General features: G+C 36.2%; 1 protein-coding gene across 2 annotated transcripts; it reads left to right on the plus strand.

Moving 5' to 3' along the window:
• LOC149844952 (RNA-binding ASCH domain protein) lies at window positions 1-27,832 on the plus strand. 2 transcript variants are annotated; one of them, XM_089995398.1, is made up of 7 exons: window positions 1-270; window positions 787-930; window positions 3,041-3,108; window positions 3,222-3,272; window positions 24,399-24,458; window positions 24,537-25,001; window positions 27,458-27,832. In XM_089995398.1, exons 1-6 carry the CDS (start codon window positions 114-116, stop codon window positions 24,894-24,896), a joined length of 840 nt encoding a protein of 279 aa, XP_089851524.1. In that variant the 5' UTR covers window positions 1-113; the 3' UTR covers window positions 24,897-25,001; window positions 27,458-27,832. The 2 variants fall into 2 exon arrangements, with proteins under 2 accessions (XP_089851524.1, XP_089851523.1); XM_089995397.1 differs by having other exon boundaries at window positions 3-270; window positions 27,448-27,832.

Consider the following 27,832-nt stretch of genomic DNA (forward strand, 5'->3'; position numbering starts at 1 on the left):
AACCTTTGTAATCAAACAAGCTTCATTGGTCGCTGGCTGATTCGTTCAAATACCCAAGAAAGAGAAAAGAAAAGGAAGGAGAGGAAGTGGAAGTGGAAGGGAGAGAAGGGAAGATGATGGGCGGCAGTCGCACGGTGCTGCGAGGGCAGGGACAGCAGCAGCAGCAGAAGTACCGGAACCCGTGCCTGACGATGCACCAGCCGTGGGCTTCGCTGCTCATCCACGGCATCAAGCGCATCGAGGGCAGATCCTGGCCCTCCTCCATCAGAGGTACACCCATTTAACAACCCAACCCCAAACCAACCAACCTCTCTGAGAAATTGACCCGCGACTTCTTCGTCGAAATCCCCAAAAAGGATTATCAGCTTTCATGTTACAATCGACCCGTTCTTCCTTGTACTTTCTTCTAATTGGAGCTTTCTTTCTCTTTTATTTTTTGGTTGTTTTTTTGTTGATTCGGGCTTTTTTGAACAACTTTACTTCAACCTTGAATTGTCCAAATGTTATAACCTTGAAGATTACCTTCTAGCAATTTTGTGGAATGTTGATATGCATGACCATATCCATGTGTATACCACTGTTTGTAAGTTTTATATTTTCTAAATACATGATTTGTTCATCCAACTTGGGTATCTTTGTGGAATAGAATAGTCTTATTTACCACTTGATGATCCTTTTGATTCTTTTATTTGTTGGCAGTTTTTAGTGTTATGCATTTTTATATTATGTAGTGTATAAATATAATATGTAGATGAAAACATGTTACTCCTTTTGTGCTTTTGGAAGGCCGTCTTTGGATTCATGCCGCGGCAAAAGTCCCAGATTCAGAAACAATTACTGCAATGGAGGAGTTCTACAGACAAATTTATGCAGTTGATGGAGTAACTGACCTCAAATTTCCTGAACACTATCCAGTTTCACGTCTTTTAGGTATAATGGTTCTTTATGATGCTCCTTCCAGTTCTTAATTCCTAACAATTTTTCTATTTTTTGTACATGGTACATGAGCGATCTGTTGGACGCTTCCGTATTTGTCCTTCATAGTGAATGACCAGATGATCTCCTTTATTCAGCGAAGTCAAGTCTAAAATAACTTGGTTTGCTTAGTTGGCAAAACATCTTCAAGATATTACAGAGTTCTTTAACTTCCCTGAGATTACTAAACTACAAACTAAAAGCTGGATTTTCAGATGTATAGTTATCAGTTCAAGTTTTCATCTTAATAATTCAGGATGATTACTTGAGAGGATGATGCACGTTCTTTTTGTACATGTGAAATATCATGAACCAAAAGACCACCTAGACTAACAGGGGAACAAATGAGAAGACAAATAGTATTGTGTGCTAAAATTAAATCCACAGGAAAATGAAAGGCTCTTTCCTAGCTTCTGCACCTTTAATATTAGCAGCCAGGAGACATTCTTACAAAGGATAACAACTTCCTAGAAAGGTATTGCTCAACTTTTCAGCCAAGTTCTCATTAAGTCTCCATCACCACTTATCAATATAAGTATATAACCATGTTGTTTCTAAGAATTTACTTAAAATAAAATCTCTCTTTTAAACCGGAAAGGAAATTTTTTGTTAATATTCCTCAACGTTTCTTTGCCAGGCAATGTGAATCCTGGTGTAGTTTCAAATCTGACTTACTGTCTTATTTATATTGTTGATGTGGTGGGTTTCACTTATTATTCTTCAGACTTTCATATTGACCTTCTCTTCCAATTAAGGAAATATGCCTCTCATATTGGGGACATCTCCCCCTAGTAAGAGAAACAAAATGTAGTCTTTTCTGTTTTTGTGGGGATATAACTGTTGTTCCCATGTCTCTGTATCCTAATTTTACAGAACTTGCAAGTTGCATATAGGTGGTATTTTGAAAATATCGTGATAACATCTTTGTAAATTCATAAAACGATATTAAAGGAAAAATCTTGTGATACTCTGAAAATATCAGAAATTTATATCTATATTGTGATAATATCACAATATTATCAGTTACATTTACTTTTTTACTTCTTTTCTATATCTTAAATATGTTTTTTCTTTATTTTATATTTTTTACTTATTTCTTTAATTATATGTGCATTTTATTATCTAAACATGCTACTTTCATGTATATTTTTTTAAAATTTTTATGTGCAGAGATTTTCTCAAGAATTTTTTGAGGTTTATATACTAAACCTTATATTATCATGAGAAATTGCCTTGCGGAGATATAACTAAGACTGGTATTTGTGACTATGGTTGTACCAAGCGTGTCCATGTCATGTCCCTTACCCTTCTCTAACTATATACTAGTTTACAATTTGTAGTTAATGAAATGCATACATGTATTGTACGTGCATTCAGAGGCGGATCCAGTCCTAGCCCAGCCCTGACTGCAGCAAATAGTTTGATTTGTCCATATGAAATAGATTTTTATTAATAATTGTAGCCATTTTTTATTTTATCTCAACAAAATTTTTTTCGGGGGCGCTGCCCCCAAATCCCTGACTATCACACCATTTTTTTTCTACACCCCTGTTTGCCCCCCCCCCCCCCTCACATAAATCCTAGCTACCCCACTGCGTGCATTCATGACTAACATGATGTAATGCATAAAGTATTAGGTTTTGTTGTAGTCTTGAATATGCATATAGACATAAACATGAATATCGGGTTCATTTAGTATCAATATTATTTCATAAAACAATTAATGGTAGAATATAGCATTTGATTTACTTATATTAATGGATCCCACAACCAATAAAGTAATTTTTTTCTTTTCTTTCTTTTCTTAGAGTGTGGACATTGGAAATCATATATATGCACATGCTACACGTTTGTATTCCTCATTTAAAAAATTTGCTATTATCTGTACCATGTCTACTACATAAACCACATTTCATATATCATAGCAAGCAATGGCATGAAGTATAATATATTTTCCTTTGTTTAGTTGTTCTTGTCCTAAATTATAGAATCTTATTAGACAGGTCATTCTCTTTTTCTAATATCATGTTATTGGTAACATGGAAATCTTGTACTATAATTGCAGGTTGTGTTAATGTGGTTGGCTGTATTAAATGTGAAGAATTGGTCTCTTGGGAAGAGATACCTGAAGGAGTAATCAATGCCTCTTTCTGTTTATTTGGTTTCTTTATTCATTTTCTAGTGTTGTTAATCTGACATCTTTTGCATATTTTAGAATACCCACTTTTCACTTTACTGCTTTTCAGGTCCGTCTTGAAGGGCAAACAGAATTTTGCTGGCTCTGTGAACAACCACAGGTAGTTATCTTTTATATTTCAAAACACCTGTATGCTTCCAAGAAAAGAATAATGCTTTTTGTGGACATTCTTCTATGACCAATGCCGTGATGAATTTCATCTCCTATGGATTATTCTGTAAATCACTTTATTATTTTTGTCAGATTAGTACGTGATTTTTTTTCAGTGAGTGCAATGTTCTAGGTCCATGTTTTCCTGGTATAAGTTAAAGAATTAATCTTGATTGGTTTTACTACTCAAACTCATAAAATGAAATTAGCATATAAGAGAGCATTAGAAAGTGGAGCACACTGTTAATGGTGGACAGAGTTATGATGAACATATTAACTGATATATGATTAATCGTAAGTTGTGAAAAACAGATAAAAACATCACGAGATTCCATCTTAGTAACACATGGATATATGCATGGGTTTGTGGTGCAACACGAGTAGAGCTGTTACAAAACATGTTTTTCTAAATAAGGGTGTGGATTTACGAATATATATATATATATATATATATATATATATATATATATATATATATATATATATATATATATAAAGTAGGAATTGTCAGAGAGACAGAACTTCACTGAAAGTGAAGAAAAAACGAACGAGAAGCGAAATGGGAAGCACGCTTCTCATTTAAAAGGGTCGCTTCCCTGCACGTTTTGGAAGCAGCGTGTTTCGCGCTTCCGAAACACGTTTCGGGGAAGCACGCTTCCTCGAATGCTACAGCGTTTCCGGTAACCCTGATCCAAACTGAGGGTCTGTTTTGAGAATCAATGATCTCTGGCCTAACCCACTTAGCATGTATCTGAAATCCACAAAAGAGAGGATTTCAGATCCAGTTTTTGAGTACCTTGGGTCTCAACGTTGGGCCCACAATGCATCAGAGCTGCCCCATGCCATATCAAATCCTCAGAATCTCAGATCTAATATCTGAGCTTTCAAACTTAGCCTAAGTGTATTTAATGTTCTTAACTAGTAATACATTAAGAGCTATGTCACCTGGGTACTGGTATGGGTACGGAGGGTATGATACAGCAATTCCAAAAAATGTGGGTACGGGGACACGGCTATATATATATATATTAAATATCATATAAATACAAAATAAACTGAATATAATCTAAATATATATGTTATATCTAAAATATATTATATACTGAAAATATAAAGTTATAAACTGAAAATATAATTATAAATTATAAATTGAATACAAACTTGTATGTACGAAGGGTAAAATTGCATATCCAGGTGTCAAATCATGTTGACACTGGTACTGAGGACAAAATGGAGTGTCCAGGTACCATAGATTAAGATCTTATATACATACATACATACACACATACATACATACATATATACATGTGTGTGTGTTTTTCTTGATTTTTTTAAAATTTTAAAATCTTTTTTGTTTGCATATCTTATGATGATGATATGCTTACTAGTAAAAATCCTGCCCAAGCTACCTAGGTAGGAGTGCCCATGTTTGCCTATGAGAATACATAGGTAGAGAACATCAATGTTGGTATTTTATATTCTTTTATAATATTTAAAACATTATAATCATGCCTTAGTTATGTATTTTGAAACATTTGAAATTTTTAGTTTTTTATTTTTATTTCAAATCTCTAGGTGATGCAACTAAACAAATATTTGTTTAGATGGATTTGAAAGTTAGAAATGTGATTATGTTCTAATTATTTTGTTTTGTTCATGAACTAATGTTTTTTTTAGTTTCAGTTGTTGTATTGAATATTCATTTTTTATTTTTGTTAAGAACTTAATATAAATTTTTTATCTTTTTTATTTTTTATTTGACTCATAGGACAGTGCTAAAACCTTTTTCTTTTGATGACTATTTTTGGAAAAATTAATGATTCTCCATAAACATCCAGTGAGAGCTTAGTCCTTTGCTATTATTCATATGGATGTCTGGGATGGTGGGACCAGCTCTTGTTACTTCAAAGGGAAGTTTTTTTTTTATTACTTCTGTTTATGGTGGACTTCTCTAGATGTACTTGGGTGTACTTCTTGAAGCATAACTTGATGTTTTTTGGTTGGCTTTTGTGCATATGTTTCTGAACTCTAGTTGTGTGTTGCACGTGTTTATCCTTGGCTCTACTATTAATTACTGCCTCCAATATTGAAGCATCCAGAATCTTTATTTGTTTAATTTAGCAAGCTGAAAGGCCAATGATCCTGTCCTGCCTGAGTGGTGATTTTCTGTCCAGGAACTCATTGCTGAGACTTGATCTAGATTACACCACTAGCAAGTACATGGCATTATCTTTAGATCTCTTTTGTAAATGTGTTATATATATTTAGATTGTATTTAGGTGATTGTATGTAGTTTTTCTTTTTCTTTTTTATTTATTTTGTAGTTTGAAATGCCCATTAGGAGTATTTCTGTACATTGCATTTCTAGCCGTTAGCTAGGTCTAACGGCTAGCTCAACTAGCCGTTAGGCCTATCTAACGTCTACTTGAGCCTTCCTTTGGCTCCCTCCCTCTTCCTCTTGTATATAGGGGATCTTTCTTCCCCATTTGTAATGCTTTTCTTAAGCATTTTGAGTTAATAGAATTATTTATTTTTTATGTATTGTAGCCCTTTAGTGGCTTGTGCTTGTGCTATCTTTGCTGATCTTGTATTTTTTCCATAAGTAGCTTCTTGTTTTTGTCCAGGCTGTTGTAATTGTTTAGCTCTTAGTGGCATCTATTTGTGCGTGCACTTATTTCATTATATGGTATTGGAGCCAATAGGCTCTTGATCCTAGTGGTGGACCATCGTGGTGGTCGTGCCTCTTCTTTGAGAATCTGCCAAAGCTTCAAGTGACCATCCTTCTCCATCAACTCTTTCTTGTTCGTGATGAAAAAAGATTTCGTGTTTGTTATGCCCATCAAGTTGAATGGCTCAAACTAGTGCACTTGGGCTTCCACTATGAAGAACCATATCTTGTCCAAAGGCCTCATCAAATATATTGAGGATGATTGTTTGAAACCTCAACTCTCATTCACCTGTAACCCTTATGTTCATTTGCATAACCAACAAATTGGCATATGAAGGCTTGGATTTGTCAATGTGTACATAACATGTGCATCCGAAAACTCGTAACTCATCATAATCAGGATGTGCACCAAAGAGAACATAATAGGGAGACTGATTTTCAAGGATAGGCATAGGAAGACGATTTATCACATGAGTGGCAGTGTGAAAGGCTTCTGTCCAAAGACTAATGGGCAAGTTACAACCATGCATCATACTCATTGCACTTTCCACAATATGTCTATGCTTACGTTCAGCAATTCCATTTTGTTGTGGAGTGTACGGGCAAGAAACTCTACGATGTATCCCATTATCTTGGAGAAAATCTAAAAATTCTTTGGAGGAATACTCACCACCTCCATCACATTGGAGAATTTGAATGTTTTGGGAGAATTGAGTTTTAACATAGGCATGAAAGTGACAGAAGATGGGAAAAACCTCTGATTTGTGTTTCATAAAGAATATCCAGGTAAAATGAGAGAAACTGTCAATAACCTCTGATTTGTGTTTCATAAAGAATATCCAGGTAAAACGAGAGAAACTGTCAATAAAAGATACATAATATTTGCTTCCAAAAGAGGAAGGATTGGGGGCTGGGCCCCAAACATCAGAACATATTATTTCCAAGGGCATGGAGACTCTTTTATTTATTTGATGAAAAGGAAGTACATGACTTTTGCAGACCTGACAACTGAGACACATTTTATCCTTTAATGAAGGTGAAACAGACTCTGAAAGAAAACCATTGGACACTAACTTTTCAATAAAGACTTGACTACAATGACCAAGACGAGAATGCCAGAGATCTGACTTATTGCATTTGGATATACTTAAGACGCTTTTGGAGACATGATCAGACTTGGGCTTCAGGACACTAGAGGCTGAATCTTCATTGAAGACATACATGTTTCCACGTCGCTCTCCTTTAGTGAACATCTCATTCGTTTGAAGATCCTTGACAAAGACAAAAGTAAGAGTAAATTCCACAGACGAATTGGTAGAGTCAACAAGCTTAGAAACAGATATAATATTTTTCTTTATATTTGGCACATGAACAACATCAGATAAAGGAATAGATGACTCAGACAAATGAATGAGGACATTGCTTATGTTTGAAATAGGGTGGTAAGTCCCATCTTCAGTTACAATATTAGATTTACCAAGATAAGGAGTCAAGGTAGAGAACTTACCTGCATTGCCAGTGACATGAGCTGCTGCCCTAGAGTCAACATACCATATTCTTGTTAAATTATGTAATCAAACTTGTAATTTCGTATATATATTTTATATATATAAGGTAATACATATACATATATATATATAATATGTATATCTATTTACCAATTATATATATAAAATATATATAGTCATAGTAAGGGTAGTTTAGGAATTTTACACATATTCTTTTTCAAGAATATGTTTTTTTGTATTTTCTTTTTTCTTTTTCTTTTTGTATTTTTGTTTTTTGCATTTAATGCATTGTACATGCATTGGGAGGGGCCCAACCCACTAGTCGTTGGACCCCTCCAACGGTCACATTTGTGACCGTTGGAGGGGCTCCAACGACTATGTGGAGCCCCTCCCAAGGCCTCCTCCAAGCCCTATTTATATGGGCAGCTCCTCTTGTATTTCTCTAAGGGATTTGGGATTATAGCCCAACCTCTTTAGTGTTTATGAAACTTATGGGTGCAAATGCACATTTGTGATTCGGTGTGTTGTGTTTGTTGTGCACAAGTGTTCTTGGGTGTGTATGTTCACACATTTATTCTTAAGGTTGTTGTGTTATCGACTAAAGTATCTTGTTGAAGATACTTTTACATGGTATCAGAGCAAGGTTGAAGAAGAAGAATTGCGACTCGCCTTCTTTTGCATTCCTCGGGAAGCGTGCCTTCAAGTTTTTTGAAATCAAAGAGGATCATCTTCTTCGAGCAATATTTTAGGAGCTTCTTTTGTCAAGAAAGACGCAAAAAGTAATTAAGGTACTTACTATCTCTTGCATTCTTTCCTCTCTAATGGGCGAAAAAGACTCCCATTTCTCTCTTGGGTTTAAGCTTAATGGCTCAAACTATCATGTTTGGGCCGGTAATATGGAAGCCCATATTAAAGGAAAGGGGCTTTGGGGTTACGTTTATGGATCCATACCGGAACCGGAACCCAAAATTACCATTGTTGAAGGAGGTGATATTAAGATTCTTGAAGGGGATGAAAGACAAAAGGCCCTTGAAGAATATTCTAAGAAACATGATGATTGGGAAATGAAGAACTTCAAGATATTATCTTGGATTTTCTCATCCGTTGAGACCAAGATAAATGTCAACATCATCAAATTTAAAAGGGCTTCCGAAGCTTGGGTATATCTTGAGAAAATGTACACCTCAAGAGATCTATCCCACAAGTACTTTCTTCAAAAGAGGGCTTTGACTCTCCAACAAAATGACATGACCATTCAGGAGTACTTTGCCGAATTATCCTCTATTTGGGACGAGCTCGCAATCCTTGAACCTAAATGGAGTGGTGAGGCTATCGAATTAAGGCACAAACAACTTGAAGAAGACCGGTTCTTCAATTTTTTAAATGGCCTTAGACCCGAATTTGAACAAGTTCGGTCCTCTCTTCTCTCCGCCTTCACATCCCCCTCACTCGAAGATGTTATCACCAAGCTAAGTGGTGAAGAAACCCGTATGGGGATTGGCAAAAATAACCCTAGCATTCTTGTTACTTCTTCTACTCAAGAAGATGGTGAAATGGCTAATGCCGTGTCAAGACCGGGAAATAACATGAGGACCTATAGACCTCCTCATTTCAAGAATCAAGGTCAAGGAGGAAATGATCGGTATGGCAAAAAAGACTATAGCAAAGTAACTTGCTATCATTGTAAAGAACCCGGACATATCAAACCTTTGTGTCCTAAATGGAAGAAATTGATTGCAACGGCTATGGCATCTCAAGTTGAAGAACGACCCCCTTTATCAAGTGAGTCTCTTTCTCTTCAACAAATAGTGGAAGCCCTACAACCTCTTCTCAAGGGAGGTACTTCCGGAGCCGCTATGTCATCCTCTTCCCCCGGTAAGACATCTTGGCTTTTAGATTCCGGGGCATCCTTTCACATGACCCCTAGTTATTGCACTCTTTCAAATTTTTCTAAAAGTGCTTTTCCATCCTTTGTATCAACCGCGGACGGTACATCTCTTGAGATTAAAGGAATAGGTAATTTTGAAAAACAAGACTTCTTTGTTCCAAAAATTCGTTTTATCCCAAACCTTAACCTAAATCTTCTTTCCGTTTCCCAACTCTCGGACCATGGTTGCGATATAAATTTTTCTTCTAATAAATGTTGGATACAGGATCGCCAGTCCGGGAGATTGATTGGGGAAGGCTCTAGAAGAGGAGACCTCTACTACGTAGATTTTCTTCAAGTTCCCAAGAGTCAATTTTGCAACGTCGTCCAAAACAAAGACATTCATGTATGACATAAGAGATTGGGTCATCCCAATATTGTTAAAATCTCGTACTTGCCTTTTGTTAAACATCTTTGTAAAAGTGACTTTTTATGTAATGAATGCATTCTTGGGAAAATGAAATGTTTGCCCTTTCCTCAAAGATCCATGTTTACGACAAAACCATTTGAAATTGTCCATTCCGATGTATGGGGACCGGCTCCGGTAATGTCTAAAGGAGGTTTTTCATATTATGTAATCTTTGTGGATGACTATACTAGGTTTTGTTGGATCTATTTCCTTAAACATAAACATGAAGTTTTTTCAACCTTTAAAAATTTTCACATGATGATTTCAAATCAATTCAATGGATGTTTAAAAATTTTTAGGTCTGACTCTGGAGGAGAATACCTCTCAAATGAATTTAAGGGTTATCTTGAAAATTTTGGAATTCTTCACCAAAAATCATGTCCAAAAACCCCTCAACAAAATGGGTTAGCCGAACGAAAACACAGGCACATCATTGAAACAACTAGGACTTTGCTCATTTCTCAAAACATTCCAAAAAATCTTTGGGCTGAGGCAGCTCTTACCTCTGTCTATCTCATAAACCGACTTCCATCGAAAAATTTAAACAAAATTTCTCCCTTTGAAAAACTGTATGATAAGGAACCTGATTATAGCAGGTTAAGGGTCTTTGGGTGTAAGTGTTTTGTTCTTACTGATAAGAATGACAAACTTTCTCCAAAGGCCATTCCTTGTGCCTTTCTTGGCTATTCTGAAACCCAAAAGGGGTTTCGTTGTTATGATATCAAAAGTGATAAGTTGTATGTTTCCAGGAACGTGAGTTTTTTGGAAAATGTTAGTGGATTTGAAAGTTGTGACCCCCATAATGAAAATATGGATTACTCTTTTTTATTTGATTTACTGAATAAGGACGATGATACTAGTGATAATGAGTCAGATCAAGGTAACCCAAATGGACTTGAAACCGAGGAAAACATCTCCTTGTCTCCTTCGTCACATCAACCTATTGAATTACCTAGAGACCCTATCACCTACTCTCATAGAGATCAAAACAACTTTAGGAGTGCTCTTGACAGATATAATGATGCCAGTTCCAGTGCCTCTCAGAATGAAGTGATCCCTCGTAGAACTGAGAGAAGTAGAAGGCCTCCTTCTAGGTTCATTTCCTATGACTCTTTCTCACCAAGATATAGAGCCTGCCTTAGTGCCATCCACTCTTATATAGAACCTAGAAATTTTGAAGAAGCACGTAAATGCCCTGAATGGATTAATGCCATGGACAATGAACTTGAGGCTCTGAGAAGAGCCAAAACCTGGGAATTCCAAAATCTTCCTAAAGGCAAGAAAACAATAGGGTGCAGATGGGTTTTCAAAGTAAAAACTAAAAGTGATGGATCCCTTGAAAGGTATAAAGCTCGCTTGGTTGCAAAAGGATATAGTCAAGAATATGGTATTGACTATGAAGAGACTTTTGCTCCTGTAACTCGTATGGTCACTGTTCGATGTCTTATAACCGTTGCCTCTATCAACAAATGGAACATCTATCAAATGGATGTGAAAAATGCCTTTTTAAATGGCGATTTAAGCGAAAAAGTCTACATGGATGCTCCTCCTGGAATGGAGACTCCTAAGGGAAAGGTGCTTCGTCTTCAGAAAGCACTCTATGGCCTAAAACAAGCTCCCAAGGCTTGGTATGATAGATTTAACTCTGTTATGATTGAGAATGGTTTTTCCTCTTGTTTTACTGACACTGCTCTATTTGTTAGAAAATCCAATGCAGGGATTGTTATTTTACTTCTGTATGTTGATGACATGCTCATCACTGGGAGTGATTCTAACGGGGTTAAAAGTATAAAATCTATCTTAAAAGATAAATTTGAAATGTCTGACTTGGGTTTTTTAACTTATTTTTTGGGAATTGAAGTGGCATACTCTCTTCGAGGATATTTCTTATCTCAAACTAAGCTTGCTTCTGAGATCATTGACAGGTCAGGTATTACAGATGAGAAGCTGTGTGAAACTCCTGCGGTAGTAGGAGCAAAGATGAAAATTGATGATGGAGTTCCCCTATTGGATCCTACACCTTACAGACAGCTTGTAGGGTCCCTGATGTATCTGAGTATTACCAGACCAGATATATCCCATGCAGTCCATACTGCAAGTCAATTTCAGCATGCGCTTACATTCGTTCACATAAGTGCCATCTTACGGGTCGTAAGATACATAAAGGGTACTCTAAATAAGGGAGTTTTTCTGTCCTCTTCCTCTGATTTAAAATTGATTGCTTATACTGACTCAGATTGGGGAGGTGACCCAAATAACCGTCACTCCACCACTGGTTTTTGTGTGTTCTTAGGAGACTCACTAATTTCGTGGAGATGCAAGAAGCAACAAAAGGTGTCGCTCTCCTCAACTGAAGCTGAATATCGTGCCATGGCCACTACTACCATGGAGATTGTTTGGATTCACCAACTGCTAGAAGACATGGGGATCAAAATTGAAGGACCCACCAAGTTATGTTGCGACAACAAAAGTGCAATCTACATTGCAAAGAACCACACCTTTCATGAGCGGACAAAACACATCGAAATGGACTGTCACTATGTTCGTGAAGCATATCTCCGAGGAGTTATCGACCTTCCTTATGTCACGTCCGAATATCAGTTGGCTGATTTCTTTACTAAAGCCCTGTGCGCTCCGCGGTTCAACTTCCTTCTTGGCAAACTATCGGTCATCTTGCCCTAAGTTTGAGGGGGGGTGTTAAATTATGTAATCAAACTTGTAATTTCGTATATATATTTTATATATATAAGGTAATACATATACATATATATAATATATGTATATGTATTTACCAATTATATATATAAAATATATATAGTCATAGTAAGGGTAGTTTAGGAATTTTACACATATTCTTTTTCAAGAATATGTTTTTTTGTATTTTCTTTTTTCTTTTTCTTTTTGTATTTTTGTTTTTTGCATTTAATGCATTGTACATGCATTGGGAGGGGCCCAACCCACTAGTCGTTGGACCCCTCCAACGGTCACATTTGTGACCGTTGGAGGGGCTCCAACGACTATGTGGAGCCCCTCCCAAGGCCTCCTCCAAGCCCTATTTATATGGGCAGCTCCTCTTGTATTTCTCTAAGGGATTTGGGATTATAGCCCAACCTCTTTAGTGTTTATGAAACTTATGGGTGCAAGTGCACATTTGTGATTCGGTGTGTTGTGTTTGTTGTGCACAAGTGTTCTTGGGTGTGTATGTTCACACATTTATTCTTAAGGTTGTTGTGTTATCGACTAAAGTATCTTGTTGAAGATACTTTTACAATTCTATCATCACTCTGTTTTAGATTCAAGTTGGCCATCGCAGATAAGAGAAGATCCTTAGCATCATCGCTGACTTGAAATGTACCTGCAGTTCCTGATGTAATAACATTTCTATTATTTTGTGTTCTATTCCAATTTTGTGGATTGAACTAGCAGTTGGCTTTGATGTGACCACGTTTGTTACACTGGTAGCATGTGGGAACATTCTTTGAAATACTGACATTGGAATTTGGTGTAGGTAGTAACCCACGTCCACCCTGGATTGGAGTTCCCTTGCTTCTGCCACGTCCTCCTTGTGAACGATCAGCTATTATCCCTGTGGCAAGAACCTCATGCGTAGATGATTGTCCTGCTGAAGCATCAGACATGCTTTTCAGAGTCATCTCGTACTGAAAGAGTTTAGCACGTAATTCTTCAAAACTGAGTAGCGTAGGTAGACACAATAAAGACGTCACAAGAACATGATATTCTGATCCCAGAGCATTCAGTGTCTGCTGCACCTTTTCTTTATCTGACACTGGATATCCAACCATGGCTAACTGATCTGTGATGCTTTTGACTTGATTTAAGAATTCAATGATGCTCATTGCTCCCTTTTTTAACATCTGAAATTCACGTTTGAGAAACAACACTTTGGCTTCCGATATCTAAGAGTAGGTTTGAGCTAAAACCTCCCACAAAACTTTGGATGTGCAATCATTAGGAATGGAAATCAGTACTTCTTGTGATAACGTGGAAGTGATGTATGCGACAAGTGCTTGATCGCGCTTCATCCAAGAAACAAATGCAGGATTGCGAACAATATTCAACAATCCTCCATCCTCTTTGGCTTCGGATGTGATGGATTCTGGGGGCATTGGAGTGAAGCCATCCAAGTGACCTGAAAGGTCTTGACTTCGAATAAAAGGAACAATTTGCCTTTTCCAAGTCAGATAGTTGTTTGTAGTTAGTTTTTCCGAAACTAGCTGCCCCAAGAAATTGGAAGAAAGACCCTGATTGGCTGAAGTATCCATTTGTAGGCTTGTTGACAACCCTTTTTTTTGGTGGAAATAACACTAGTGACTGAAACTGGGCTGTTTTATCATAAACTGACACAGTTGACAGAAATCGGCACAGTGTCACGACAAGAGAAATGGGAGCTCTATATATACCTCCTTTTTTTTTAAGAGTATGGAAAGTTTGACAAAAAATGAATGAGGAAACGAAAATGAATGAGGATATCACATGCAGATTCCTGGTTGGAAAACCAGGGAACTCGATTTTACTGATATCAGAATATAAGACGTTAAATATGATGAATCAACAGGAAACTAAAGAATAATTTTTCATGACAGAAACTAGAAAGATAGATATTAGAAGATGATAAAGTAAAACAAATGGAAAACTGAAAACTCGACCAATAAATTTTCACGGTAGAAACTAGAAAGATAGATATTAGAAGATGATGAAGCAAAACTGGTTGGAAAACAGAAAACTCGACCTGTTAAGACTGGGCTGTTGGGTTCGACTGAAGAAGATGATCTGCTGAAGAGGATGAAGGGGACTCGGCTGAATAAGATGAAGGGGACTCGTTGCTCGCTGAAGGACCTACTGTTGGGTTCGACTGAAGAAGATCAGCTGAATAAGATGAAGGGGACTCGCTTCTCGCTGAAGGATCTACTGTTGGGTTCGGCTGAAGAAGATGAAGGGGACTCGGCTGAAGGATCTTAGCCTCTGAATGGGAAAGACTCGACTGAAGAAGGTCGGCTAAAGAAGAGATGAAGACATGCTTTTCACGTTTCGACTGAAGAGATTTTTATGCTCAGACCTGCCGCTGCTCTGATACCATGTCAGAATTCCTGCAGAAATCAAAGATGAGAGAGAGAGAGAGAGAGAGAGAGAGAGAGAGAGAGAGAGAGAGAGAGAGAGAGAGCTGATATTGTTGGGAATCGGCAGCACTGTATCCTTCACACAGGCTGCGCTAATACATCATTAGCCTTAATAGGGTTACAATAATTTACACGTGGACAAAAGTGCCCCTGTATTAGTAACTCATTACATTAAAATACAAACCCTGGGAATGGATATGGATCCTTTATTGAATTAACAACCGGGCTTAATGTTTCTTTATAATCAAGACCACGTTCCTGTGTAAAACCTTTTGCCACTAAGCGAGCCTTGTATTTGTCAATGCTACCATCTGGTTTAAATTTAATTTTGTAGACCCATTTAGATCCAATAACATCCTTTCCAAGTGGACATTTCATTATATCCCAAGTTCCACATTCATGTAATGCATTCATTGCTTCTATCCATCGCTTATTTTGATAAGCTTCAATGAATGATCTAGGTTCAGCTTGCTTTTGAATTTCTGTCAAGAAAATCTGCTGATCTATACTGAAGTTCTCATAACTTACCCACCTTTGAATTGGATGTTGAACCTTGGCAGACTTTTTGACATCAGCCCATGGAGAACTGTGATAACTTTGATTATCATAAGGCTGCTGATCCTGCTATTCAGTTTCCGTCTGATTTAATCTTGACTTTCTTTGATATACCATACCATCTTTGTATCTACCTGGACATGCCTTCACATTCCCATGATCTGGACTTGAGGTGACACCATCAATATTGACTGGATTATCACTAACATCTCTTTACTGTGCCGAGTTGAATTAGATGATATAAAGTCCTCAAATATTCGATCACCATTGGCAAAAAGATCATTGCTCAACCAGGGACTGTAATATTCTTTCTTTCGAATATCATTTTCAAGATTTCTAGCAATGGGTTGAAATGAGAGTTCATCAAAAACAACATTTCTGGAAACACGAATGCATCTTTTGTCGATATCAAAACACCTGTAACCTTTATGATAATCAGAATATCCAATAAATTTACAAATGTTAGCCTTTGGGTCAAACTTATTTATGAGATTATCATCTATATCAACATAACAAGTGCACCCATAAGCTCAAAAAGAATCATAATTAGGATGCTTTCCATATAAAGCATATAATGGAGATTTGAAGTCAAACAGTTTCATGGCAAGACAATTTATAACATGTACTGCTGAATGAAAAGCCTCTGTCCATAACCAAAGGGGAACTTTTCCTTCATGCATCATTGCCAAAGCACTCTCAAGTATATGACTGTTTTCTCTCAGCGATCCCATTTTGTTGGGGAGTATAAGGGCATGAAACCCTTCGTGTAATTCCATTATGTTGGAAATAGTCTACAAATTCCTTCGATTAATACTTGCCACCTCCATCACTTTAGAAGTTAACAATAGAAGCAACAAATTGATTTTTGACCATTATATGAAACTTATGAAATATTTGGAATACTTCATGTTTACGTTTCATAAAATAAATCCACGTAAACCTGGAGTAACCGTCAATGAAGGTAACATAATATCGACTGCCAGAAGAAGAACTAATAGGAGCGGCCCTCCAAACATCAGAATAAACAATCTCAAACAATTTAGAGGCTCTTTTATTAAGAATATTAAAAGCTAAAACATGACTTTATGACAGTTGACAACTAGGACAAAGAGAATCAGTAAATTCAAAACTAAGACTTTGTTTAGGAATTAAATTGTCAGAAACTAACTTTTCAATAAAAGGACGACCATAATGGGCTAGCCGACTATGCCAAACATTTGGCTTATTTTCTTTGGATAAGAAACAAGATTCAATCGTTCTCTGAAGATGTACATGTTACCAACACGTTCTCCCTCTGCAAACATTTTCTTCATGTGAACATCCTTGACATATACAGGAGTAAAAATAACACAAAGATTAGAATCATCGACAAGTTTGGAACCAAAGACAAGGTTCTTTGCTATGTCACATGGGTGCGGGTGCGACACAGGTGTGGCGCGATTTTAAAATTTTTGGACACAGGGACTCGACTATATATATATATATATTAAAAAAAAAGTGCAAAGACACAACACAGTCCACTGTGCAGCGCCCCCCCTCAAGATTTTTTTTTAAATTCTGTAGCCCAGATTTTTTTTTTAAAAAAAATGTCCAAAAAATAGACCAAAATGACCCTGGGTGCGTTGACCACACCCAGGGTTGGGTTGACCGAGTCCAAGCCGCACCCGTGTCGGTGCGTGTCGACGTGGGTGCGTCGACCTTGGAGCCGAGTCCGTGTGACATAGGTTCTTTGTAATATTGGGAACTAATAAAACATTAGAGAGATTAAGAGTATTAGAATCTATGTCACATGGGTGCGGGTGCGACACGGGTGCGGCGCAATTTCAAAAATTTTGGACACGGGGACTCGGCTATATATATATTAAAAATAAAATAAAATATATATATATATATATATATATATATATATATATATATATATATATATATATATAAGACTCGGTCAAAGTTGTGCCCATTAGGGGACAGGTGATGAGTTGTGAAGGCATTCTGTACACTTTCTTCATACAGGAATAATTCACTTTTGGGCACTTTCTTCATACAATTCACTTTCTTCATACAGGAAAAAACCACAAAAACTTGAGTTGTGCCCATTTTGTACTTAAAACTTGAAAGTGTACAGGTTTTTTAGTTGTGATGGGTTTTTTTCCTTACAGCTGTAGCCCAGAAAATTTTAAAAAAAAAAATTTCAAATTTTTTTTTCCAAAAAATGGACCAAAATGACCCTGGGTGCGTTGACCGCACCCAGGGTCGGGTTGACCGAGTCCGAGCCGCACCCGTGTCCGCACCCGTGTCGGTGCGTGTCGACGCGGGTGCGGCGACCTTGGAGCCGAGTCCGTGTGACATAGATTAGAATGATATAGAGGTATAGAAGAGTTTTCAATATGTGATATTGGATGGCGAGTACCATCTTCTGTAATTATACTAGACTTTCTAGAATAAGGAACTAACATTGAAAGCTTACCCTCATCTCCTGTGATATGGCTAGCAGCTTCATAATCAATATACCAAACTCGATCATTTTGCTTCAAATTCAGCCCAAAAAGTGCTGTCAGAAGTAAATTCAGATCAGGTTTTGATTGTGACTGACCTTCCAGTCCTTGATTTGCTCGCTGTCCCTTGTTGTTTTGAGTTCTGTTTTAAGAAGGAAACTGATTATTTTGATTGTTGTACCATCAGTGAGCTTTAATATGTCCAGACTTTTTATAGAGAAAACAAGTGGGTGGATGACGTCCCTAGGATCCCTACAAAAGGTGGTACGTTGGGAAGAGGTAACAAGCCGTGACCTCCATTGCCACCCTGGTTCCCTGCACGACCACGGCCTCTATTTCCTATCCATCCTCCCCGTCCTCTTCCACGACTGACGTTAGTAGAGAGAACTTCATAAGATTTTGTATTACCTGTCTCATCCATCATCATTTTCAGGGTATTCTCATATCCAAGAAGCTTGACTTTAGTAACATCCAATTTGGGTAGTGGAGATAACATGATAGTCTGGTCCAAGGCCAATAAGAAGCTGTTCCATAATCTCTTTTTCAAGTATGTCTCAGGCCAATAAGAACCTACCAATGCAAGCTGATCTATAATATGCTTCATCTTGTTGAAGTATTCCATAATGCTCATTGTTTCTTTCTTCAGAATATGAAACTGCTTTCTGAGATTCATGATGCGTGCCTTGAAAAATTGAGAATACGTATGGGCAAGGTGCGCCCATAACTGTCCACCAATGCAGTCATCTGGAATTCCCAAAAGTACCTCCTGCGATAATGTTGATGTAATGTATGCAACAAGGGCTTGATCCCTTTTCATCCACAGAATATATTCTGTATTCCGAATGGTAGTGGTAGACACTACAACTCCTTTCTTATCCTTTTGTTCTTGGATCACATTTTGAGGTGGGATCAAAATTGATCCATCAAGGTGTCTTAAAAGATCATGACTCCGAATAAAAAGAATTGTTTGGCATTTCCAAGTGAGAAAATTAGAATTTGTTAACTTTTCAGACACAAGTTGCCCAAGGAAATTGGCAGATAAAAGATTAAAAGTGGGATCCATGAATGAAGAATTAAAGAAAATAAAATAGGATCAGAGAATGCAACAGGAATTCCAATATGTTGACGTCAGTTTGATTTTTTTTTTTAAATAACGTCAGATCTGATCGAAAATAAGCAACGATTCCTGATTGTAATTCAGATCTGATTGTCGTCAGATCTGAATAAGTTCTCTTCAACAAAATATATAAATTTTAATTCAGATATGATTGACGTCAGATCCGATCAACTACGAATGACGGTCTTGAATTTTGATTCAGATCTGATTGTCGTCAGATCTGATCAACCACAAATGGCGATCTTGAAGAAGGGAGAAGAAAGGAGGAAAGAAGAAAAGGAGAAATAAGAAAGAAGAGGAACCGCCGGGGAGAAATAAAAAAGAAGAAGAACAAATAAAGAAATCAAACCCATCGATCTAGTCACCTTTGACGAAACAATAGTGATCCCGATCAACTTTGCTTTGATACCATAACAAAAATATCGGATTGTGAACAAGCCTCAATCATGAAGAGAAGAGAAGAGAAGAGAAGAGAAGAGAAGAGAAGAGAAGAGGAATTAGGGCTGCAACGTTCCAACTTTGCTTTGAATCCTTGCTTAACGTGGGTTTCATTAATCACAAATATTTATAATACAATTAATTGTACATTAGGATAATAATACCCTTAAACAAATAAAATATATAACCAAGAGAAAAGGGTAATATGGTCCAGCACATAAAAAAAGGAAATTACAAATATCGGACCAGATCTGATCCAGAATCATCACGTTTTGACAAGACTTGTTTCTTCTTCTTGCTGCAAAAAACCAAGAGAGAGAACACGAAAGGGCAAGAGAGGGAAAATGAAAGGGCGAGAGAGAGAAAGAGAGCAAAAAGGGGAAAGGTCTACTCATTTCCCCTTTTTATACAGCCTTTGGTCAACAAAAAAAAAGGGACAAAACTAGGCTTTAAGCTTAGGCGGTCCTAGCCTAGGTGGCGCCTAGGCAGTAAAATAGAGCCCCACCGCCCAAACCCAATTTCCCAAGCGGTGGGACTATGCCTAGGTCGCCTAGACCGCCTAGGCGCCGCCTTTGACAACAAAGCTTATAATGGGTCCCTATTATCCAATTGCGGCACCAATAAAATTTTTTCTAGTGTTTCTACCGTCGATGACACTTCTTTAGAAATCATTAGCATTGAGGATTTAAAAAATGATTCTAAAAATTTCTTTGTTCCAAAAGTTAGAGTTCTTAAATTAAACTTAAATTTACTTTCTGTTTCTCAAATATCCGATCATGGGTATGAAATCTCCTAATCTAAGGGTTGTTTGGTACATGATCGCCAATTAGGGAAGCGGAGGTTCCAAACTCTTTTTGTAACTATGCTCAAAAAATGATATTGAAACTTGTCTTAGAAGACTAGGTCATTTAAGTATATTCAAACTATCTCATTTTCTTTTCTTGAAAAAATTTTGTAATGAGAAAGAATTTGTTTGCAAAGATTGTATACTTAGAAAAATGAAAGCTCTTCCTTTTGCCTCTAGATCTTATGAGATTAAGAAACTCTTTGAATTGGTGCATTCGGATGTGTAGGGACCTGCTCTGGTAATGTCTAAGGGAGGATTCTCCTACTATGTTATTTTCATTGATGATCATACTAGATATACTTGGATCTATTTCTTTAGGCAAAAATAAAAAACATTTTCTTGTTTTAAGGATTTTCATAATTTAATTAAAAATCAATTTCAAACTAATATTCTAATTTTCCGTTCCTATTCGAGAGGCAAGTTTTTGTTAAATGAATTCAAATTTTATTTTAAACAAAATTGTACTTTACATCAAAGAAAGCATTTGAATTGCCTCGACAAAATAGTCTTGCTGAAGAAAGCATAGACCAATGTTGTGAAAAGTGTTGAGGTGTAGCGAGGCACTTTGCTAAAAACTGAGGCGAGGCGTAAAGCGTAAGCCTCAATTTGTTTTGAAAACTTAAAAAAAACTATAAAAAATATCTAAAAATACAAATAAATAAAAAAATGCTTTATTGATGAAATAACAATCAATAAGAAATAAAAAATCTTAAATAAATACTAAAAAACATGAGATTAACATGTAAAAGTAACTGAGAAATTGATTATATAATTGAGAAACTAATTATACAATTGAGAAAGTAATTATATAACTTAAAAACAAATTATATAGCTGTGAAAAAACTACACAGAGGATTAAAAAATCAAGATAAAAAACTATAAAAAAGTAACAAAAAAACTGATTATATGATTGAGAATTAAAAAACTATAAAAAAGTAACTAAAAAGCTGATTATATAACTAAGAATCTTCTTCTTCTCCTCCTCCTCCTTTTGTGCCTCAACGCGCGCTTTTAACAACACTGATATAGACACATTACATAGACTACTAGAACGTTACTTATTTCTACAAATGTTCCTAAAAACTTTTGGGCCGATATCGCGGTAATGCCATCTTCCGCTTTGAAAAACATTTCTTAATTAGAAAAAATTTTCAATATTAAACAAGATTTCAAAAGATTAAGATTTTTTTGTTGTAGATGTTTTGTTCTTTGTGCAAGAAATGATAAATTGTCTCCTGAAGCCATTGAATGTGTTTTCCTTAGTTATGGAGAAAATAAAAAGGGGTATAGATGTTATGACTTCAAAAATAAAAAACTTTATATTTTTAGAAATGTTACTTTTCTTTAAAATGAAAATGGATTTGAAAAATATGTGATTAACGAGGATACTGATTATTCTTTCTTGTTTGATTTATTGCCTAAGGAAAAGAATGAATCATCTAACGTTAATGAAATTTATGTGAATGATGTTGATGATGATTCCATTACTAATGATCCTAGTAATGATAATGTTAATAATGATTCGCCAATCTTTCTAGAAATGAAAACAATATTAACAAAGCCAATGATGTTCAAGAGTTTAAGGTCTATTCCCAACGTAACAATGAGGAATATACATGTGCACTTGATAAGTTCATGCAAAACCAACCCATAGATGAGTCTAAACTTAGAGATGAGTCTAAACTTAGGTGATCAGATCATATATCTAAGGCTCTTAGAAGATTCATGTCATATGAGTCTTTTTTCTCAAAATATAGAGCTTGTCTATTTGCTATTCATGCCTTTCATGAACCTTCTACGTACAAAGAAGCCAAAGACTATCCCCATTGGGTAGAAGCAATGAAGGTTGAGTTGGATGCCCTTCATAGAGATAAAGCCTAAGAAATTGTGAATCTTCTTTCAGAAAAGAAAATTATATGATGCAGGTGGGTATTCAATGTTAAAATCAGGAGTAATGAAACTTTAAAAAGATATAAGGTTAGGTTAGTGGCTAAAGGGTATGATTAGGAATATGAGATTGATTATGAAGAAACCTTTGCACCGGTAGCCAGAATGATAAGTGTTAGGACTCTCATAATCATATCTTTTATTAAAAAATTATCAATTTACCAATTAGATGTCAAAAATGTCTTTCTTAATGGGACCTTAATGAAGAAGTGTACATGGATCCTCCTCTCAGGTTTGACATTGATAAAAGCAAAGTTCTAAAACTTAAGAAAACTTTATACGGTCTTAAGCAAGCCCCTAAGGCTTGGTATGATCGTTTTAGTAAGGTCATTATCAACATTGGATTTATTTCATGTTATACTGATACTGCTCTTCTTCTTAATAATGCAGAAACAAATATAATTATTTTATTATTATATTATTGATGTGAATATCATTGAAAGTGATAAAAAGGGTATTGTTGATATTAAAAATATTTTTAAAAGAAATTTTAATATGTCTGACATTGGTTTTCTAAGGTATGTTTTTGGTATTGAGGTTGTGTACTCTCTAAGAGGATTTGTAATCTCACAAATTAAATTGGCATATGAAATAATTGCTAGATCAGGTTTGACAGATGGAAAAGTAGTAGATACTCCTGAGGTAATCAATGAAAAAATGAGGGCCAACGATGGTACTCCGTTTGAAGATCTTACTCCCTATCGTCAACTAATCAGATCTCTTATGTACTTGTCTATCAATGTATCTAGTTGTTTTTTGTGGAGCTCGATATCTCGAGACAATGCTACTTCGGCTCAAGAAGAGCCAACTCTTCCCAAAGTTCCTACAACTCATTATAATATTCCCTAATACTTTTGTCACTTTGGGTCATAGTACTTACCTTGTAAGTTTCACACATGCGCAATATTTTTAAGGGAATACATATTCTTAAGGTATTCTCAAGCCTTAGTTTTTGGTTTCGGATTGGAACCATCCACTAATCCCCACAACCCCTTTCCTCAAATGTGATGCTTAATAATTGAAGCCCATATTACATAATTTATATAATTGAGTTTCATGGGCATGATGGTGACTCTATCATTGTCATCCATTCTTACAAAGAGGAGGGACAAAAATAAAAAAAAAGATGAGAAACAAGATGAGATGAGAAAGAGAGGTGTGTAGGAGAAAAATAAGAGCACAATCACGGTTCCACGAACTTTGAGTATAATCAAATAGTACTCGAGCCAACAAACCACTTTTTTCTCCAACTATGCAAGCACACAAACACTTGAATCACCAATAACTAAGAGACTTCTTTTTGCTCCCACAAGCACGGAAAATGAGGCAACTAATCTCCAAAGATCTAAGAGCTACAATGCTCTGATACCATGTAATGAAACAAGAGACTTCAAACAAGAACACAAAAGTTCACAAGTGTCCGCTATGGGCACATCAACAAAGCCCACAAAAGGGCATACACAAGAAGGCTCAAGAATATAAAAAATAAACATTTTATTCAATCCATAAAAATACTAGAAGCATTTAAAATACAATGTGAGGGGGATGACCCCTATTTATATACAAGAGAGAGGCTCTTGAGAGAATCAAACTAGTCAACAATGTGTTGACTAGTTTTAATCTAGTTCAAAATGAACTAGAAAAAAATAAAATAAAGAAAAAGAAAAATATATAAATACACATATATACTATATATATACATATATATGTATATAATACATGTACATACATTGGTATGTACACATATGTATAGCTATATATATACACTTTTAACATCTTCCACCAAAGCTGAGTATCGGGCAATGGCAACTACCACTACCGAGATCGTTTGACTAAGAAGTTTATTGAAGGATATGGGTGTTACCATATCTACTCTATCAAAGGTGTGTTGCGACAACAAGAGCATTATCTACACTTCTAGAAATTACACATTCCACGAGCATACAAAGCATATAGAGATGGACTGCCACTATGTTTGAGAAGAGTTTCGTGTATTATTTTACAAACTGCTTCTTTCTTGACCCTTGCAGAAATTGGTGGTTCCTTTTGAAATGCGTGGGTTTCAAGGCATCTATAACTTGGAGAAAAAGGTACCCGTTTTGTTACATTTTCTACTGATCCTTGAGATGACCGTTCACTTTTTGTCTTTTCTTGCATAATGTTAACAGGTCTTTGAGGGAGCAGTAAGAGGCCTATCTCAAGTCCAAAGTCCATTTCCAGTGAGATTTTCTCTTCCAGATCCTTCAGACCCATTCTCCTTAAAACCAGGATCGCTTGCTTCACGTGTTTGTGATACACAGGCATCAACAATTAGTAGTACACCAAATCTAAATGCTGCTATAGCTGGTGCTCAAGCAGCAGCAACACAGTTTTCAAGAAAACGAGAAAACAGGGTTAATGTCCAACCTAAAACCAGTCCTGTCAATGTTGAGAATGAACATGACTTGGTTGAAACAAGCACACCCAATGTTAATAGTACTATTCCTATAGAGCAGGAAAAGTATTTACAACCTAGAAGGACAAGATAAAAAACTGATTTATCTAGCCCTGTGGATCAAAAAGGGTCTAGCATTGGGAGAAATCAGGTTATGACCAGACACTTTGATCCTCATTCTGGTGAGACTTCGTACAAGGTCAGTGTTATGCCCTTCATTTTGTGCTTAAATTTTCGTCCTTACATTATTGTTGCTGGTTACTGAAGCGCTACCTGATAACTTGAGCGTTTTGTTTGGTGCCATTTTTTCTTCATATTCTCATTGCCAAGCCATGGATTTGCTCAAATTCCAAGTGATGATCAAAACTTGTGTTTCACATTCCTATAGTCAAGCATGCATTTGATCAAATTCCATGGAATATTCAAAGCCTTGGAATGGTGGGGCACTTCCAATTTGTTGCATGGATGACATGCATGAAGTATATGCAATCAAATGAAGATGCTGGTAAGAAACTTAAGGGGATGAATATGTCACATATGTATGTTCTATACAATAGGCCTTATATATCAAAATTAGTTCCTAAAAAGAGTAATTTCACCCTACATGGGTTAAAAGAGTAGTGTGAAAACACATTTGATTCCCACTAATAAACAATCAGAGTATGAAGATTGTGCTCATTCATATAAAAGGGATCCAATCTCTCAACCAACGATATAGGTTAGGAAACAAGTCATCAAACACCTTAATGAGATTCTACTTGGTGGCATTTGGCATTGATCATTTGTCAATTTCTGGGTCTTCACTTGGAATCAAACCCCAAGTGTGATGCTGATTCTTCATTGTTGATCAGTACGGGAGAGAAATGGTATGGCAAGGTAGTGAGTGCATCATGATAAACCTATATTCTTCTTGTAGACTAGAATGAGGTAAGATTTGGCATGAAATCATTATTTTGGATATATCTGTAATCTTGCCCTCATGAAGGATTGATGTATAAATTTATTTTATGAGGAAATAATTGTGGAAAAATCATTTTGTACATCATACATAAAGTTTAGGCAACAATAGAGGACGTTCTTACAGCATCTGTTGGAACTGAAAGGCATTTTTCTTCTTTAATGCATATTTTATAGTATCTTTGTGATTGTATCAATAATATGGAATACTTGTTCTGGTATATTACTTCCTTGAATAAATGAAAATGAGAATGTTGAACTCGGAAGTCGGTTCTCATGACCAGGTTTTTATTTGGCTAATAACTCGGAGGATAAGTGGTGGGTTTTAACAGTGGGTTGATTTCCTTCAATGAACTCTTGAGACATTTCATCTTAATTGAATGATCTTAGGCTTGAACGTCACCAGGGGCTATACCCATATCTTCGCTATCATAAAAAGAAAATGTGAGAGAGGTGGTGCAGTTCTTCTACAAGATGAATGAGAGCGAGGGAATATCTCTGATAATTGATATCAGCAGTAAAGAATATTCAATTCCAATTAACTGGTTGATGAGGCTAGAATAACATGAAAAGTTAAGTGCCATAAAATGTGCATTTACTTTGAATGTTTGTAGAAGGTAAATGTTTGATTTTGCAATTTTTATGCATACAGCTTTGCAGTTCTAAAAAAAAAATGGTATGGAGGTTTTCTTTGGAAAGGAAGTTTTCTAGTAATTGTTAGGAAAACACCCATTTTCTTGTATAATCTTTCTTTTCTCTTAAAAAAGATTATCCATTTTCAGAAGACTCTGTTGATAGGGTAATTGTTGGTAGGGTGTAGAAATCAAGCTAGTATGTTGCTACTGCCATGTTTGCAAGGTCATGTGTGCTTCAAGAATTAATGACCTCTTCTTTTTCCTTCCACTTTTTTCCTACTCTCATTTCTTCCTCTCTGTCTCTATTTCTCTCTTGATATTGTACTAATCATGTTGTGGGTACACACATAAGATATTCAAGCTATACAAAGGTGGTTTGAACAATCCAAAGAGCCCCATAAACTAAGGCTTCATGAGTATCAAGCCTGCTAGGTCAATCTCACATCAACAAGGTAGATGGGGAGATGGAGGAAAAGTAGAAGATAGGGAAAGGAAAGAGAGGAAATAGGAAAAGAGAATAAGACAGAAGAGGGAAGGAGACAAGGAAAAGAAGGAAATGGAAAGGAAGAGGGAAAGAAGAGTGTGAGAGAAAGAGAGGGTGAGAAGAACGACGGAAGAGAAGGAGAGAGGGGTTATTTCAAGGAAACCTTAACCTCCATTGCTTTGCAAAGGATTTCATTTCATTCATTAATTTCTAATTTTCTTACAATTGCTACTTAAAATATAACCCAAACAAACAACTATCAAATCCAATGACACATACCAAACTGATCCAAAAAACTCAAACAATAATGGAGCCAACATAACCAAATAATAATAATCCGACTGAAAAAATGAACCCAACCAAGTTGACTAATAATACCAATAAAGAGGATGCCTAGTATTCCACCTCCCTTACCTTGTCCTCAAATCAAACCTTTGACCGTGAAACAATACATTGCAATCATGCAAATGTTTTCTTTTTTTTTTGCTTAAGATTTATTATCATTAGTGGAAGCTATTAAGTTTGGATTTTTAATGGTCATATGGACTGTGAAATACATGGATCCTTAGATCTTTGCAGCGGCTGTGAGAGGACTGAAGTCATCATGAGCGGCGAACTGACTCTGGAATGCTGCTAATAATAACTGTGGGCGTAGCCAAGAATCCCTCATGTATTGTTTGCTGAAATGAGTATTGGTTTTGTGACGAGTTGCACTTGCGAGGCGACACTGTATTCTTCTGTAACTTATGTTTGGGGTTTCCTCTTATGCTTCTTTAATCGGAATTCCTTTTGGTCAGCTTGTTGGAATGTGAACATATATTAATGTATATTTTTCATTTTGACATTTTGGATTTTGCAAGGGTGGGAACTTTGCATTGTAACATTGTCTTCTTCAATGTAGCTAATTTATAGTAGCTTTAATTATGATGCATAAGAAATTTTTGAGTGCTAAAA

Source organism: Nuphar pumila, chromosome 2 (assembly GCF_984573655.1).
Source record: "Nuphar pumila chromosome 2, dmNupPumi1.hap1.1, whole genome shotgun sequence".
Lineage (NCBI taxonomy): Eukaryota > Viridiplantae > Streptophyta > Magnoliopsida > Nymphaeales > Nymphaeaceae > Nuphar > Nuphar pumila.